Source organism: Ylistrum balloti, unplaced genomic scaffold (assembly GCF_031769215.1).
Source record: "Ylistrum balloti isolate Yb309-2 unplaced genomic scaffold, AGI_CSIRO_Ybal_v1 Utg370856, whole genome shotgun sequence".
Taxonomy (NCBI): Eukaryota; Metazoa; Mollusca; class Bivalvia; order Pectinida; family Pectinidae; genus Ylistrum; species Ylistrum balloti.
This window is the reverse complement of record NW_026782491.1, coordinates 332296-351077: the sequence shown is the minus strand read 5'-3', so window position 1 is coordinate 351077 and position 18782 is coordinate 332296. Positions and strand designations below refer to the sequence as shown.

Genomic DNA, 18782 nt, shown 5'->3' with positions numbered 1-18782 from the left:
CCGGACTACAAGCATATATGTACAACGTAGACTAACAGGGGCTATATCAATAATTATTCTAATCTAAATTTAGAATCCAAGATAAAATAGAATTATAGCTACAATTTATGACGAAACAAAATCTGTTTAAAATTGATATCATTTACAGGAAAAACCTGCCCAGTTCATATAGATTAAATGACGTGTAACGGTTCAGGGAACATCCCCCTGGTAGGTATCACATTTAGTGTAGACATTACCCAGAGCCCTGCATTGTTTTCTCATATCACGATCCTCATATATGTTATAGAACATATCAGGTTTCCCATTACTTACATATTACTTCCTACTATTTATAAAATTAATCTTTCGTTTGTTTGAGTGGAGAAACATATCCAATTGTTTCATTAACAAAAGAATCCAAAACTTTAGTTTAGTAATCTGTCTTTGTGACTGTATAAGTAATGCTTATAAGTAGTGCTTGTTCAGCAGTATTGACCAATTCACAGTTGTACGATGGAAACATAAAAGTGAAAATGAAAAATTGCTGTGATGTTCATCGCCTGTATATTGACAATCTAGTATTGCATATGATTCATTGCTTGCCCTGGTCATCAGACAATACAAAACGAAATATTAACTAACAACAATATAAATATGTAATTTGATTTATTTTTGTAAATACATTTGTTTCAAATATTTTGATATTCTAGACAAAATTCAACGAGGAAAATTAACCAATTTATCAATTACTCGGTAATTAATGCTTGATCTGGATATCCATTTGTTTTAAAAATAACATGTCATATAATCAAGTCGCCTCGTATTGAAATATGCACTTCCCTGTATATTAATCATCTGAATTGGAACATATTCTGTCAAGACTTCTTTACGATTAACAAGTGACATATAATTTGGGTTTCATGAGTAAAAACCAGAAACAAAAAGTGTTTTAAGAATATATAAGAATGAACTATAAAACAATAAATGTGTAACATATCATGCAATGAGTAAGACATGTTTTATGGACATAATGTTTTGGAATTATAATAATACAGACATATTACATAGAAACGTCCTAATTTCAAACTATAACAAAACATTGAATAATACATCATGCAATATCATATCTTTACGAATTACAATATAATTACTGATAATGTACATGTTTAATAAATGACTTAATTAATCATTTATATTTTACATATGTATCCTAATTATATTGCACGCCTTCCAATATTCAACTTCATGAATATTCTTAAACATATGTACAAATCTATCATGTACAACAAAGTTAACAGTGGTTCTGTTTGAATAATTTTCAGTAAATGCATTACACGTTCTAATTTTAATATAAGAATGTGACTCGGTTAAGAAACTTGATCAAAATTGTGCCTTGTAGTTAGGTTGTCATTGCTTCAATATTTTCTTTGAGATCGCGACATTTGACCAAAGTTGAGCACAGGGGCGGGCGGAATGAGCATAAAGCTCCTCACAATACAATCTAAGTTGCCCTGTATTTCACCCCAATATTTTCCTTTGCTCTTATTTTGAGAGGGTTTAATTAATACTGATTTCGAATAAGGATTTTGTTCAAAAATTTTGGTATTCACCTTTTTTAATGTTTCTCCGGCTTATATAAACACAAATATACAACTGGATAAAATATCATTATAAACTAACATAATCACCTAATAATACCATTTACATCAATTTGCTCTGTGTACCAAAATACAACATTCCTATACAATGTATAGTTTTAAAGCAACTTTTCTTGGATATGTTTAGTACATCATCATGATTAACAACACAACAACAGGTGACGTGTGTTAAGAGTGAAATAATGACACCGAGTGAGTGGCGAGTTTAATTAGTGTTCCGGCTCATCGTACAATTTTAGGGTGTCTGATGTTAGCCAGTACCATGTTATATAAATTTCATACTGTCAGGACATTAGGCGTAGTGACCAGCCGATGACCAGTTAATGTTGTAGTATGCCAGATAAGGTCAATTAATGACCCCTGCTGGAGTTTCAAGAGTTTAAACAGACTTTAGAATTCTTTCACTCTTATCTTCATCTCTGATAATTATCAATTTCATCTGTTTGATTGTATCTGTAAATTGTCTGTATCATGCATGTTTTAATCAGTCCAATGTAAACCTCCGAGCTAGGCACACGTCTACTCGTACCTTCCAGTCTTAATACAGTTTAGAACCGAAGACAAGAGTTAATTGTTATTTTCTCTATTGTATCCGGAGGCTGAGGGTAACAACTGGTGGCAGCGGTGAAAGATTCTCTATCAAGTGTGGGACTCCGTTACATAACGAACTTGAAAGAGACTGAAAATGCCGACAGGCACAGGAGACGGAGAGACTGCCGACGCAGCCCAGAAGTTATCGGCTGCTCAGTCAAAAGTAGAAATCAGAAAGTTAGAGCTCCAAGCAGAAGTAGAAAAGGAGAAGATTCAGTTAGAACGTGAAAAACTTCAGCGTGAGGCTGAAGAAAGAAACTTACGTTCTGAAAGGGAAGCTGAAAAGGAAAGAAGGGAAGCTGAAAAGGAAAGAAGGGAAGCTGAACTTAAAGCTGAAAAAGAGAAAATGGAAGCTGAACTTAAACTTGAAAAAGAAAGGATGGAAGCTGAAAAAGAAAGGAAGGACGCTGAGCTAAAGCTTAAAATGATGGAACTTGAAGTTGAGAAACTGAAGCTGGAAAACAAAAACAATGCAAGTGCTGTGCCATGTAGAGTGAAACTACAGCCTTATGATCATGCTTCAGGCGAGGACATTATATCCTATCTCGCTGAGTTTGAAGCATTATCATCACAAGCTGGCTGGACTCTGGAAATGAAAATGCTTCAATTAAGAAGTCTACTAACAGGAGAAGCTCGTAAAGTTTCAGCTCAAGCCCACAAATCATATGAAGATCTGTCAAAGGCTTTGATAGAAAGGTATGGGAAAAAGCCATATCAATACTTCAAAATGCTATTGGATGTCCAAAAACATCAAAAAGATACATATCGTGGACTTATGGCAAGAGTGAAACAATATGTCATACGTTTCATTGATGACAGTGAAGATGTTCTTGGGAAAATAGAAGAGGAACTTTTCCTCAGTGCTCTTCCAGTGTCACAGGCACAATGGATCCGCAGGAACAAAGGATCTGGAACTGTTGTGGATGCAGCAGAGGATTATATTTTTCCGGAGAGGAGTACAACAAAAACCAAAACACAGGTTAGTCAAGCTTCCGTAGAAACATCAAAGACGGAATCGAAAAAGAACTTTTCTGATGAGCCAATGAAGAATGTCAGGTGTTATAATTGTAACAAAATGGGCCATGGATCTGTCAAGCCTAATGACCTGAAAATAAAAGTCATGACTGATTTTCCACTCCCTCAGTCCAAAAAGGGAGCAAGATCATTCCTCGGAATGACAGGATATTATCGTAAATTTGTGAAAGACTATGCACGAATCGCGGAACCATTGACCGATATGTTAAAATCAAAAGAACCTACAAAAGTTGTATGGACCGAAAATAGAGTGAACGCGTTCAGGGCTCTGAAGGATGCAATGACACAAGCTCCAGTGTTAATCAACCCTGACTTTGAAAAGCATTTCTATCTACAAACGGACGCAAGTAACACAGCTATAGGTGGAGTTCTGAGCCAAAAGGTTGACGGTGATGAGTACCCAGTCGCGTACACGAGTCGAAAACTACTCCCACGTGAAATTAACTATTCGACAGTAGAGAAGGAATGTTTAGCCATTGTGTGGAGTATTGAGACATTTGGATATTATCTGAATGGTGTTCAGTTCACGGTTGAGACTGATCACAACCCATTAGTTTGGCTGGAGAAAACCAAACTGAAAAACCAGAGACTGATGCGATGGGCCTTAGCATTACAGCCCTATTGTTTTGACATTAACTATCAAAAAGGCTCAAACAATGCAAACGCTGATGGGCTATCGCGCATCGAGTAAAGGCAAAGAGAAGAATGAAACTTTTAAAATCATTTTGTAACTTGTTTATGTTAATATTCTGTGCAATAAAATAATTTAATAGTGTAGGCAGTAGTGAAATAGCAAATTCCAACAGGATTAAATCTCAGTGCAGAGACTAAGGACATGAACTTGGACACGAACAGTTGTAGTGATAGATTGATTATTATAAAGTCACTCTGTGGATTATGTGTTCCAGACAACATTAACCCGTGAAATTTATCTTAAGGGGGAGATGTTAAGAGTGAAATAATGACACCGAGTGAGTGGCGAGTTTAATTAGTGTTCCGGCTCATCGTACAATTTTAGGGTGTCTGATGTTAGCCAGTACCATGTCATATAAATTTCATACTGTCAGGACATTAGGCGTAGTGACCAGCCGATGACCAGTTAATGTTGTAGTATGCCAGATAAGGTCAATTAATGACCCCTGCTGGAGTTTCAAGAGTTTAAACAGACTTTAGAATTCCTTCACTCTTATCTTCATCTCTGATAATTATTACTTTCATCTGTTTGATTGTATCTGTAAATTGTCTGTATCATGCATTTTTTAATCAGTCCAATGTAAACCTCCGAGCTAGGCACACGTCTACTCGTACCTTCCAGTCTTAATACAGTTTAGAACCGAAGACAAGAGTTAATTGTTATTTTCTCTATTGTATCCGGAGGCTGAGGGTAACAACGTCATATATGAACATTACGTCAATGAAGTCCATCCAGCCACGCGCTTAAGTTCTGTAGCTGTTGAATGACGCTAGCCTTCCCTGTCCCGCCATATGTACTGTACTGGTCTACAGAGTTCTCGTAATTCCAAAGATCAGCAATGTCACTCTCAACACAAGGACTGTAACAGAGAAAAATCACAATGCTGATGAAATCGGGAGGAAACAAATCCTTTGGGATTATGATTAGGATGTTTAAGAACCAACACCAATCTTTAAATCCAATTAATAACTATACAGATAAAAAGCATTTTATACGATATTGTGTACTTCTAGATAATGAGTATGGTAAAACATCAGTAGTATAGGGTTTGATGTAAACATGACATTGGTGATATTTCCTACTTATTTTTCTCTTATTACAGACCTGATACTCTTCAAATCCTCTAATGACAAATCGGACAACAAGCATTGTTTCTTCTCCGCCATCGCCACGCATGTACCAGAAAGACCATGAGCTTGTCGGAATGGCACCTAGGCGATGAGAAAATAATTGAAATGAATCAAAGAGTATAAATTGACTCAGACAAGGGGAAACAAGAGGTCAGAGAGTCAGTCATGTAGGTACAGTAAAATCTACCGATAATACAAAGGTGATTTTAAGAACCATGATACACATTATATTACAATTATAAACTGTTATTTTATTATTTGAGTCCATTATATTAAACCATCGGTAAGAAATTAATGGATGGTAAACACAACTAAAATTTCTAAATAAAGACTCTAAATCAACAGACAACCTATCAGAATTAGGTCCTTGGAAAAATATCAAATGTTCCAGAATGATAAGCGTTGACCGTTTTATCAACGACATATTTACACATATCGGTCAATCAAAGCGATATAACGTGAATAGTTAAGAACGACATCGAATACGTCGAACTTCATACAGTAGATGTGTAGTAGAATTTTTCTCTCTTACTCATTTCAGTAGTAACTTCATGTTGCTTTTTAAATTAGAATACAAATAGTGAAGAGGGCGACAGATTGCAAAATTTATGAAAAGTTATTTCAAGAACCTATTTTTAACTGTTAAATCTGACCAAGAACAAATTGGGTTAAACTAGCGTGTTTAATATGTGTTATCAAAGATGTTTAATGTACATGAATAAGATATACTTTAACAACTTATTACCTCTAATATACCAGTAATAAGCTTATGATTCATCATTTTGATAGTATATACACAAAAGGATTGTACACAAGACACAAAAATATATAACACCTAATTGAATAATCATACACCTGTTTCGGTCTTGTAGGTCTTGTCAGTGGAGTAAATGTATACAGTTATGATTTAGTTAGTGAACAATATTCAAGTAAATGCCTCAAATTTAATATGTAGCAACTATGTCTTTAAATGCAAATAATTGATAGTACGTGTATTTCGAGTTCAATTCATCTAACCTCTGCATATCTATATCAATGAAAACAACATGATTATTACTGTAAACACATATGACAAATTAAAAGACCTCAGTTTTCGATGGTGGTGAGTGAAAACTTAATATGACAAACCCCTTTTCGGACAAGGTAATAGGCAATGTCGGTAGCTAACATATCAGGACTTAGTGCAGCAAGCATCTGCTCCGGGTGTATCTGTTAAAAGTATAGACGGAAACTTATATAATGATAAGTCTTTAACACTAATCATATATATCCAATATATAATTAACCGTAAATTTACTCTTGCAATTTTCTTTTTTCGAAATTATCTATCAATCACTCTTTTTGGTCTGGGTGGAAGCTCGCAAGGTGTGGGAAAGAAACCTGGGTACCCGAGGAAAAACCACGTTTTCGGGTGTGACGCAATACGTTTTAAATCCTTTCTGGGAATCGAACCATGGACATCTAAATGAAAAGCCACCCAAAACCAACCATTTTGCCCTTGCGAATCATAAAACAATATCGTTAATGATAAGGAAGGCATTGATAATCAACCTTAAGAGGCTTACATACTGACATTATACATCTGAAGAAAAAACGTTTAAAACAAAATGTATACATTATCTAAACTTTTCTTTCAAGGAAACTACGACTTTCTCTGTATATTTTATTTACATGATACTTGTTTTCGCGATTTCGATCAATCCTCGAAAATATCGAGAAAGAAAAATACCTTTTCACGGTAACCATGCATTAGACAATCATGCCATTTTTCTCATTTACTGACCTGTAACGTAGACAACACACCTGTTGATACTTTCAGTATACCGCAAAGAGTGTCGTATGTGTCAAACATGCTCTCCTTATCTTCCTGTTCAAATAGAACAAAAATATTGGATTAAGCATCATAAAAAGAACAATTCATCGGATTATTTGTAGGAGTTTCTTTTGATATCCAATTCTACTGATTGCAAAGCATAACAGCAAAAGCGCAAACGGCAACTGACAGGTATAAAACCATACATCCTATTTGACAAATCACATGCATTAAGCAGAATAGATTTACAGAGAGCAAAATTATTGCAAACCTACTGGATATTTGATGGGAAAATCGTAAACAAACTGTCTGCAGCTGAGTCAAAATTTACAGCTTTTTGTGCGTAATTATCCCGCATTTACTAAGATTCAATGCATTAAATGATAGATTTTTTTAACATTCAATTAGACATATTAGCAACCAAGAGACTGTTCATACAAGCTTTTATGTGTGTGAATATTTTACAGTTCAACTTTGTAATTCAATATGTTTGGCTGAAATAATAGGTTTTGATGAAATGAACCGAAATCAGGTTTAGTCCGAGAAAAGTACAAATAACGGTCGAATCAAAGATTGTGACCGGTATTATTTGAAATTTAAATAGTTGTCTGGTATAGGAAACCGTGCTGATTACACCGATATCGGAGGTCATATTATTAAACAAGTCATGTGAGTTCACTGCGCAACTGCGTAGCTGACAAAGAAAAACAAGAAAATACCAACATGTCAACATAATCATAATCCAAAATGAAAGTCAATAAAATAAGCGCAGAAAATGAACAGCAGAAAGGTCTACAAGGAGACTCCCTAACAATTATAAGGAGTATAAGACTAGAGGTTCCGGGACATATAGCGTCTTCTGTTTCATCGACAAGTAGTTAAACTTTCACCTAAGCATTCCTTAATTGTATAAGCTGTCTGAAAGATTACACATTTGTCCTGTACTTTTCATGTATAGTACACTCATAATGTCATAACGAGTTTATTCTTTCATCAGAAACAACACGTGACCAACATGTGTCATTTTGTTGCTTTAAGAAACATACATTTTTTTTTTACTTTCTTTACACATCAGTTTCAGACGGTCTTATTTCTTAAAATCAAATGAAGACAGACAACTGGTGTCCTCGTCACGTATCATTCATACATAAATTATAAGACACATTTAAAGTTTTAGATCTTCTATCTATACAAATGGACAAACATGTATATCATGGTACCTCTTCTTTTACAAGTACCGTCACAAGCATAAAAAAATTGATTATTTAAACGGATTTTGTGGTATCATTGAATTGGGTTTATCAAAATTTATTTTCCAAAATTTTGAAACTCGATCAAAGCATTTAAAAAAATTTAACTGAGTAGTATTTTATGATATGTGTGTGTAAATTGTATATAGTATCATTTACCTGTAAATCTTTATTATATGTACTTGGTATACCTTTAAGCGTCATCATGAAGCCTGAACACTGAAACAAATAAAAGGAAAACGATTTCATGTTGTGTTAAACAAAATAATTAATTTTTCTGAAATACGCGAATAAGTTACCAAATGGAATTAAGAAAACGACAATATACATTTCCATATTCATATTAGCACGTCAAACCAGTTCTCCGAAAAAATCGCTTACTTATATTCACTGGATAACGTTGTATACCTGCCTGAAGCTTTAAGTGAAAATCCAAATAAACTTAATAGACGTCATATTTGTTGTTCACACATAATCTGTTAAAATTGTGAAAGTGTGTTAAAAATGTGATTATATATTAGATTCGCATTAAGCTTAAAGTACAGAAAAACGTGTGCTCACCATATTGGGAACCATTTAATGAAACATCTGTCGTCTATTCTTTCTAGGAACAGTAATACAAATGGCAGTTATGTGGTAATTACTTATAAGGTTTAAAACTCGGTCTGACCTTTCCGAATAGTCTTCCGGCTTTTCCACGTATCAACTCCAAACTATCTGCATTCTTTTTCTGTGGCATTAGACTGCTTCCGGTACTAGAATAGTTCCGTACTATTACAGCAATGCAATCACCGTTTTATATACAGCATAACAATTCAGGTATTTTAGTTATCAAATACCTTTAAACGATTCCAATTTCAGTTTTATCATGTGTTTGGATTAAAACTAAAATCAAAATAATATCATACGCATAAAACATATGATAGGATAACATCAACTTTCTTTATTCCTGAAAATACCGGAAAACATCATGATTATCGTAAAAGACTATAGAACTGATCATATATATATAAATAATCCCAATTTAATCTAAATTTAAGAAAACAGTGTTTACCTGTACGCATCTGATAATGTAATGAAGCCAAATTCCTTACTGCAGTACAATATTAAATCCTCTGCCCAACGACTCAAGTGAACCCCCAACATGGAAGCCCAGAATAGGAATTCCGCTGTAATAATAACAAAATGCATTTTTATAAATGAGATGTCAAAATAGTGTATTTTCTAGTTGTTCAGAGCAAGTACTCCCTACGAGAACAAAATTGCACGTGTCTATTGTTGGGACTGAGAACTAGCAATCTATAGGTAAATAAATGTATCATAAATTAATACCAAATGATAAAAAGTGGAATTCATTAAACTTAATTCGAAACAAGGTATGAAAACTGATGTATTTGTAAAATGAATTAGCATCGCTGATGAGTCCTATAAGAAAGAAAAACATGTATGATACAGTTTAAATCATTGTTTGGCTCTGCTCTATCTAACTCTAAATCTTAACTAAAATATGCTCTCCACTTGTGTGTCTTTTGAGTAATCTTATCTTACACTATCTGTTTCAGCTCTTAATATGACTATACCATCTTTATCCAAGCTCTTTCGATTACCTTAATCATGTGTAGTTTTATTTTACCAATGAACCCCTCAACAAATACATTACATAACAAATATAGTACCACATACACAACATACAGCACGAAACTACTATATGATTGTTTATAACATATTGATGTATACAGTGTCATTATCTTCAAAGAAATGCTTGATCTAGAAAATGGTTAATGATTACCAACAAAATCTCGGTCGCTAACAGCATCCAAGCTATTCCCTGACACGTCAATAAATCCAAGCTCTGGAAAAAATATTACACACAATTTCAATTTTCAACAAAAGCAGTCTACAAATAAATAAATATTTCTTAAAAATTGTTTATATTCTATCATAAATAAAACAAATCTAGACACGTTTTGATTCTAGCAAATGACAAGTTTACGATATATATTTATTCGCATTGCTTACTTTTAATTCTTATTTAATTTCAGACACGTGTTTAAAAAATCGTCATCAAATTAAAAAAAATAAATAAATGGAAGTTTACACATGGTGCCCTCATAGTGGCATAATATGAGATATGTTATTTTTAATTAGTCATTGCATTAAAAGTACTTCGAGATGTATTTGACAAGTATAAGTAATTCCAATCAATTACCTTTGGCAAGAAAGCCTCTGTCCACAGCGAAAGGATTTCCAGCTAGAGCCCCACTAAAAAGAAAATTTAGGAAATCCAAAAACGGAATCAAAACATTACTACGCCAATACGTCATCATCTGATTCTTATTGTACTATCATATTAGTGTTATCACTAGGGTTAATTGAAGTCTCCAATAATTCGATTACACACGAATGAATAGCATTCATTAATTTAGAATTAGATAAAGTAGAGTTATATGTATATAACTGCATCTGTTCTGTAACTCTTCAGTGATGTTAAAGGCCTAAATTTTGAAACCTTTGATGCGACTAACGAAAATCATTTTTTTTTTAATTATTCGATATAAATGTCGAAGTATACTTGCAGCGATACAAATTATGTTCATGAAGAATATCATACCTCCCCAAAGGTAAAATATTAACTCTCTCAGATAGTTCTGTAAGGCGTTCAACGTCTCGTCTTAGCATCCAAGCATAACTGATAAAAAAAGGATAATGTATACGAGTTAATTAAGAACGTATTTTATACAAAATCATTCAACCAGTCCCTTTCTCTCAACAAAACTGACTGACTGCATGTGGTATACCAAACGTGTATGTATTGTTAACTATTTAATCCATTGAAAACCATATTTATATAGTTTACTTACAAAAATGCATCACATATGACGTGTATAAGTCACGCATGTCACCTAAACGGGGTTGGACATACTGAAAAAGTTTGACCTTAACTATCATACGCTACAGTTTTCTTGCATCAACGGGCTTTAATAAAATATTCCAAAGAAAAAAACGGAAGAAGAAAAGCTTTGCCAGTGAGAACCCTTTGATGAATTTTCAGCTACTACATATAAAATGGGTGCCATCATGTATATGGATAGCAATCAAGATGAACGTAAAGGTAAGTTTTTTTTTTTATTTTATTTTCAATTAAAACAATAACATGAACACTAAATTGTTTACATCATGTACATAATGGATACCTTAGCAACCAATGGCTCCATCTGATTGGCTGAGCTCTTTGTAGATGGGTATAACCAGGCATAAGTACATCCATCTCCCTACACAGATCAAACATATACCAATAATTACTAACCAGTGTCTCTCTTTTTTCTTGCAATTTTTGTCCTTTGATCATAATTCTGAAAAACTCTAGGCACATTTAAATACATCAGAGTTCCATTTGAAACCACAGTAAAACTGCATCACCTATTCAAATGCGGGTAATGTAATGATATAAGATAATTCAATCATAGGTTATATATGTAGTGCTGTTTATATTCGATTCTTTTGCAATATTCTTGTATACTACAGTTCAAACTGAAAAAGTATATATGTGATAATTGGACAGTTATTAATTTCAACAATATAGGAGATTTCGAATTGTTTGTTTGGGGTTATCGTTTGTCTGATCGTGTTTTATATTGTCAATTTCAGATGTTATAAATAAAAGCTTAATGAGTATTTTCACCGATAAAATTGTTGCAAGTTTACGACTAAAGCGACAAGACTCGATTCATCAGAAATCACTCAAATTGCAACTTCATGTCAAACAAATCATATTACATACTGTTTAGCCCTGTTGATCATGACTTTGATCAGGTCCAGAACATATGTTTTCAGTTCCCCCAAAGCGGTACGTAGCCACAATCTCATGTCAGTGCTGACCTGGTCATTTCTACTACGACCAGTGTGTAGTTTTCCTGCCGTTGGTCCAATCAGCTCCTGGCTCAATGGAAAACAGTGAGATTTGGAGAAAAACATTTGGATATGGCTTGCAGTTATCAAACATTCCTTATAATTTCAACAATAAGTGAAGAATCAGTACATGTATTCAATTTAATTCCTCTGGGCTTATTAAATGACTTCGAATGGTTCAGTCATTTCAAACGTCCTTGTATTTGTTGCCATTACATCTAAATGTCTAATGATTCATGGAATTAGTGCTGAAAATTGGAAGCATTTTAGGCAAGGAAATAAGCTATGGATATTTCTCAATCTCCGCTTAGACTTCAAAATTCAAGCCCTTATCATCAACGACGAGTCCTGAATGGACCAAATGCTTTATGATGCAGTTTTGCTCGTTGTTTGGCTCTAATTTATCCAACTCAAGTTTTATATTGCAATGTGCTATTCACAAGTGTCTTTGCTAAAGTCTTTGATTCAATACTGGAATAAAATTAACAATACGAATACTTTGAAAATATTTTTAAAGAAAAAAGACGGTTTAGGATTTCAGTGAAAAACACAATGTACAGTCGAACGAACCTCGTTACTTCAAACTCGTTCAACTCGAAGATGCTGTTTTGTACTAAGTATTGTCTCTGTCTCAGCCAGACTTTTCGCCAAATATTCTATCTTACTTCAATAGGATAAGCGGATAATTCGAAGTTTTCCAATGAACCCGATCTTCGAAATAACGAAGTTTCACTACATAGATTTTGCCTAAATTAACCATTAAAAAGAATATGAATATTTTTATTTCTGAGCTGTTTCCATGTTTCTATCTACTTAGAAAATGATCAGATTCACTAATGTCCACCATTCGGTCATTGCTGGTTCCAGATTAACGTCATATCTTAATGATACAAATTTCTTCACTAGGAAAAGACAAAACTAAAACCCTCTTTTTAAAGTCAATTATCTGCATTTTAATGTTCTCGATACAGTTATGCGTTAGTTCTTTGTCATTGAAACTCCGTTTCCGGTTCGAGGTTCAGTGATAGCTACAGAAATGTTTACACAAACATTACAACTGTCCTGTATGTACATAAAGACATATTCGTGTCTCAACTCTCAGTACATAAAGTTAATATCGTTGTCTTAAATTTTGTGTACTCAATGTATATATAATGAATCAAGGACACGTTTTAAGTACACTTAATGTCCTGTGTCATTTTTATATTAACATTTCCATGTCCAGGAGTGTAAATCCCTATGCGAACGTATAATTCATACGCTTTTTTCTTGCAAAATATAAACACTGTATTGATAGCAGTTTTGTAAACATCGGTTGTATACCGTAAAGTCATAAACTTTCTGCAATTATAACAACCATAAAAATCTACATTACGTGATATTTGGTGCCAAAATTGAACTACCTTCAGACGTCTCTCGTTTGCAGTGTGGATATCTTCATCCCCTGGACGAATATCAAACACGTTGTTTTCCCATTCTTCTGCGATCTTTTTAATACAAACAAACTTTTAATATAATCTAAATCATGTATATGTTTAAGGGCTAATAGGATGGTTAAACCCGTAAGTATCGTGTTACCCTTACCAATTAACTGAAAGTCGTATTGCTTTAAAGACAATAAAACTTGAGAAATGCAGAGTAGGAGATCATTAGTTGAAACATCTTTAAAACGCCGTGTACTGTAAACTGCTATAACACAGATATGAGATTTGCATAATGGTTCTTTCATTCTATGGTTTTATTTTTCATTGGTTTCGGAGATGTAGGTGAATGAAAACATTATTAGACAAAAATTACTGAGAATGCAATAGTCTCCTTCATGAATCAGTTAAAATATATAACGTCTGACTGATTCAAACCTTTAGTAAAACTGCAAAAAAGTGAACCTTTACGAAATACTCGTACGTGATTATGAATACATCATAACTTCCCATTAAACTGTGTGGTTATGGAATATGATGATGAGGAAGTTTACTCCACTGAGATAAAACTGAAAACAACATTTATCAGTTGAAAGCGATGTTAAGATTTTCACAATGTTGTTATTCTTGGATATGTTTGCTGCTACATTAGACTAACCTTGTCAAGTCCTTGACGAATGGCGTCCCTCTCCTGTTTTGTGACTAACCCTGCATTCTCTATAGCAGACACGTACGCCTTGCTTCCCTATGATCACATTAAATGACAACAAATCAGAAAAAAAATTTTTTTAATGATAATATTCAACATAAATTGTCTTATAGATGTTAAATAAATGTTTTCATACAAAAATAACTTAATGTCATTGTAATTGATATTAATATTGTTATTTGTCGTTGGGCTGTGACTCTGAGGGACTCTTAAACTCCGTCATAAATCTTCATTACTTGTATTTTGATAATGTCGTGTCCGTATTGCGTATTGCATTTCAAATCTTTTGTGGGTATAGTAGCTAAAACATTGTAAACACCTGTGAGTTCAGTGCGACTATTACAACGTAAGGAACACGCAGTTGATGTGGGTTATCTTTTCGGCATCTATGACGAGAACATTTTACTTCCATAATATATCATCTTTCTCTAAAATATTTCACATCTTTTATTTCTTACTGAGTAAAAATGTGTTTTAAATCATTATCTGGTCTGGTTTCTTCAATAAGATTTCAGATTGGATTCTTGAAATAAATTTTACCATATTTCTCCAGCTCTTCCATTACTAAGACTTACCAATAAAAGGATGGGTAAATGAAATATGAAATATTCAAATTATGAAAACAATGTAAAAAAAAACAAACCTGTACGTCCGCTTGCCACATCCGTTTGTCGTAATGAACGGAGGAGTTGAAGGCTTCCATCACCGGATCCGTGTTTCCTGTAAATCTGCCTCCCCATAACTTCTCTTTCTGTACATACAGTTCACAGATACGTTTGGTTTATTGTTCATTAAATGTCCTTTTAACATTGTGATCATTTAAGGACGGCTTCTTCATGTATGCATGATGATTTAGCGTGTTACGTGCATGTGGTTTTTTTTGTTTTTTTTTTTGTTGGGGGGAGGGGGGACTTCAATATGTCTGCGTAAGTTCTAGTGATATTTCGGAACTACATCTTTGTTAAATTTATAGCGCTACCATACCGAAGTATACTACTGCAGAAAGCCCCGTGAGAACACCACAACATCTCTCATTATACTGACATTATCGCGGTGCTATGACAAGGGTAACTAGCCTGCATTGTTTATAAAGGCAATTACCCTGTGTAAACACAACACACATGCAGGAAATGTGTCAAATGAAAATATACCTTTAAAGGTATACTTGCCTCTCCATCAACCTTGACATAAAACCTAAAGCACATTTATTGATACAAAACCATGGCTACCGCAGTATCGATATTTTTACATTTCTAATAAACATTGTAGAGGTTAGAGTCGGTTCAACTGTATTTTTTTGTAATTCTGGGAAGCCTTTGAAGTGTGCTCTCTTGAAAGAGAGTGACTGAGAATTTCTAAAATGATTGAATGTAACAAAACAAATAACTGGTGCCCGCGAGGAAGGCGCTCTGTCGTTTTTGTTTTTGTTTACTTAATTCAAACTGTCTTCAATGTTCAATTATAACTACACAATACCTCTTGTTTCGAACTCGCCACACGGCTTTCGTCTATGCTATCCATTCGGAAGGGCCGTATAACAGCAAAACAAATCCCACTGTGAAGTAAAAACGATAGAATAGTTTATCATTGTTAACTAAAACAACACTACAAAATAGTCAATAAGGTAAATTCGACATGAAATCTATGACGATATATATATATATAGCCAAAGAAAGATTTACACGGAGTCGATTGAGCACTTACAAGGAAAATATAACCATGCCCCGGTTGTTCAAATACTGGTTACAGTTTAACCAGTATGGACATTTTCGAATTTACCAAATTAGAAAAATCTTTTCTTCACAGCTGCAGATTTATTGAAATAGGTCATATCCATTAATGTTCTTATACCGGTGGGTGACAATTTGAGAGGAGATGTTGTTCCACTCATTGTTCAAGGCTTGCATTAGCTCTTCACGTGAGTTTGACGGTTGTTTTTAACATTCTCTCGTGCATTGCTCAATAACGTCCCAAACTTCTCAGTTGTAGACAAATCAAACGAAGCTCTTCGCCTCCACATTCTGCCTTCCATTACTGAGTTGCAGACAAAATCTGGACACGTCTGAGAACAGAACATTGTCCCATTGTCGAAAGGCCCAAAGACGGCAATTACTACGGTGACGTCACAACGAAATTGATCTAGTGTAGGAACGCCGCGCTTTCATGCTGGTAGGTTTTCAACCTTTTGCGGACCATTTGGGCAGACAGTCTACCATATTTATCCGGCTTTAAAGGCAAAAGTTGATAAACAGCAAGCTTCGATGGATTAGAAAACCCCAGAATCTAAGGAACATGTGTCAGTCAGATGTTTCATCATCTTCAAGTGAAGATATAAGTTAGTCGCAGAAACATTCGAGGAGCTCATCTGTTGATAGACCTTAACGCTAGAATAATTTAGGTAAAACCCTTGAGTCAATTGCCATTTGGGTTTAACCCATTCGCTAAGAAAATTTACTTTTTTTAAATTGTATTTACCAAGTATATATGACGTACAAAATCTGTTGTGTTCTGTGATGGGTGTTTGTGCAGGTGCTCGTAATTAGTACAAGTAAAAACGTGTAGTCACGCAGCTTATGATATTTTGATATCACTAAATATTAAATGTAACCGACATCTCACAGGATGTGAATTGTAATTTAATTTCGTTCCGTTACTTGATCCAACAAGCAGGTTGTTGCTTCATATAATGAATTCATTGTCTAAAGGCCGTAGCTAACCTTTCACAGGTACATTATACAGGTAAATTTTACAAGTCATGTTTTTGTTTACTAGGACAGGCGGTCAATCCTATGTTTAAAGTGCTGTAAAACAAGTGCGACCTCAAAATGAAATTTGCTCACAGATTGATAATGTACACAATAGGGCTGGATTTCCATCTCATGACTGTGTATATGTGTACTAAATGACGTTTATTTTACACTCCCGGATATAGAACCATCCTACAACATCAATACCATCGGTAATTTTCTTATTACGACAGTCGTTCGAACGATGACCACAAAGCAGGCATCCGTAATGATGGAGCACACTTACCTTTTTTACCAGCACGTGCTGTCTCTTACGTGATCTGACAATTCACGGGTAAGTTGGTAACTGTTTCTGGTACCCAGGGGGTATATGTGTTATCTGCAGGTCAACCCAGCGTCCTGTGTTTGAGCATGTGCTGTACCACCGTTGTAGCTCTCAGGTCACACCACTGTATCTGGACCAGACGGCTAATACAGAGAACTAGGATTCATCGATTTTCCCGCCATTGATGTTTGCTTTCCACATGTGAGCTTGCTTAGTGTTCGTTGCGTGTTAATTGTCTTACGGAGACATAATTACCAATATTATTGATGAGGAACAGATGGCAAGGTTTACAACAAATCTTAAATAATATTTATATCGGAAAGATCGAATAGAGAAATATTTTTTATGTAAAATGGCAACCAAAGACCTATATAACATTTTTTATTTCTTAATTAAAGAGCAGAATGTTGATTTTCCTCTTTCCTCGTGACGTTCTCCGTCTGAGCTGACAACTTGTTCTAATTGACAAATATTTCACAACACTTTATATGTATAGATCCATATCATTTCCACTTTAAACAGCTGTCCTTAGTGGTATAAAGTCCATGGCAACGTGACCGTCAAACACTTTTTTATCGTATACAAACTTCACTACACCAGAGACATATATACGTCTCTGACTACACCACTTGACCAAAATATTCCAGAGATGAAAATGTTTAATATCGTACTTTTACGCAAATCAAGATCACTATTTTACTGAACAAAATATTACTTTCGGGTAAATAGGTACATGTATATAACCTATATATTACGTGGTATATGACAGGTACATACCTCTATATACACGTGTTTTAAATCAAACAACATCATACATACATAATTCTGTATAGTAATGGCATTCGTGTATTGAAGTTTTTTATCATTTTTTTATCACATGACGCCTGTTTTCTGGATTCTGTATATACATGTGGATGAATGATCACATGATTACATGTAAGATAGAACGATAACGCCAAAAAGATGTACTCCAACTCCGCTGTATGCATCTGTGCAGTAAAAGCTTTATGGTATATAGGACATAAGTTGTTTGCGTCGCTCATCAAGCGTTGAAATGAATGAGAATTATGTTAATTAAAATCAAAGTACATGTAAATTAATTAATTTGATTGCTTACTTAATTCATAAATGTAACTGCAGGGAAATAACCTCATAAAAACAATCAGTTACCTGGAAGGAATTAACCTGTTTAAAATGTTATATATTCGGGTTCCGTGACATTCTGATTTCAAATCACGATATCCCGTCCTTGTTACATGGCAGTAGGAAAATCGAAAACTATTATGTTGTTTCGTTAGAATTTGATGAAAAAAAATATGCTAACTTATAGTAGAGTAAACTGTACCATGGACTTTGATATATACTTATCTAAGTTCGTGATTGTACATCTTTCACGGATATATATATACAGTATATGATACATCCACTTCAGTAATTGCAGCCTGTAATCGGGAAATTCATCTCGACTTAAAAATTATGGGGAAATTTAAAGAAATCATTATCTTTTTTTTTTCTATT

General features: G+C 34.1%; 1 protein-coding gene across 1 annotated transcript; it reads right to left on the bottom strand.

Moving 5' to 3' along the window:
* Nucleotides 1-4499: 4499 nt before the first annotated feature.
* LOC132559112 (argininosuccinate lyase-like) lies at nucleotides 4500-17285 on the bottom strand. The gene is made up of 17 exons (XM_060223724.1): nucleotides 17226-17285; nucleotides 15669-15747; nucleotides 14836-14943; nucleotides 14142-14228; nucleotides 13466-13549; nucleotides 11935-12089; nucleotides 11348-11425; nucleotides 10765-10842; nucleotides 10363-10415; nucleotides 9943-10005; nucleotides 9208-9322; nucleotides 8824-8908; nucleotides 8313-8372; nucleotides 6874-6957; nucleotides 6219-6299; nucleotides 5065-5171; nucleotides 4500-4819 (listed from the first exon to the last, which is right to left on the bottom strand). The coding sequence occupies exons 2-17, from the start codon at nucleotides 15711-15713 to the stop codon at nucleotides 4678-4680; spliced, it is 1425 nt and encodes a 474-aa protein (XP_060079707.1). The 5' UTR covers nucleotides 15714-15747; nucleotides 17226-17285; the 3' UTR covers nucleotides 4500-4677.
* Between the last annotated feature and the right edge of the window lie 1497 nt (nucleotides 17286-18782).

What these genes read in the sequence shown, in the direction of transcription:
- LOC132559112 (XM_060223724.1), bottom strand. Translation starts at nt 15,713, where the DNA reads ATGGATAGCATAGACGAAAGCCGTGTGGCGAGTTCGAAACAAGAG. An exon ending in AATATTTTACCTTTGGGGAG is followed by an intron (nt 10,416 to 10,764) that starts GTATGATATTCT and finishes TTTTCTTTTTAG; the next exon opens with TGGGGCTCTAGCTGGAAATC. An exon ending in GTGTGTTGTCTACGTTACAG is followed by an intron (nt 6,300 to 6,873) that starts GTCAGTAAATGA and finishes TACTTTTAACAG; the next exon opens with ATACACCCGGAGCAGATGCT.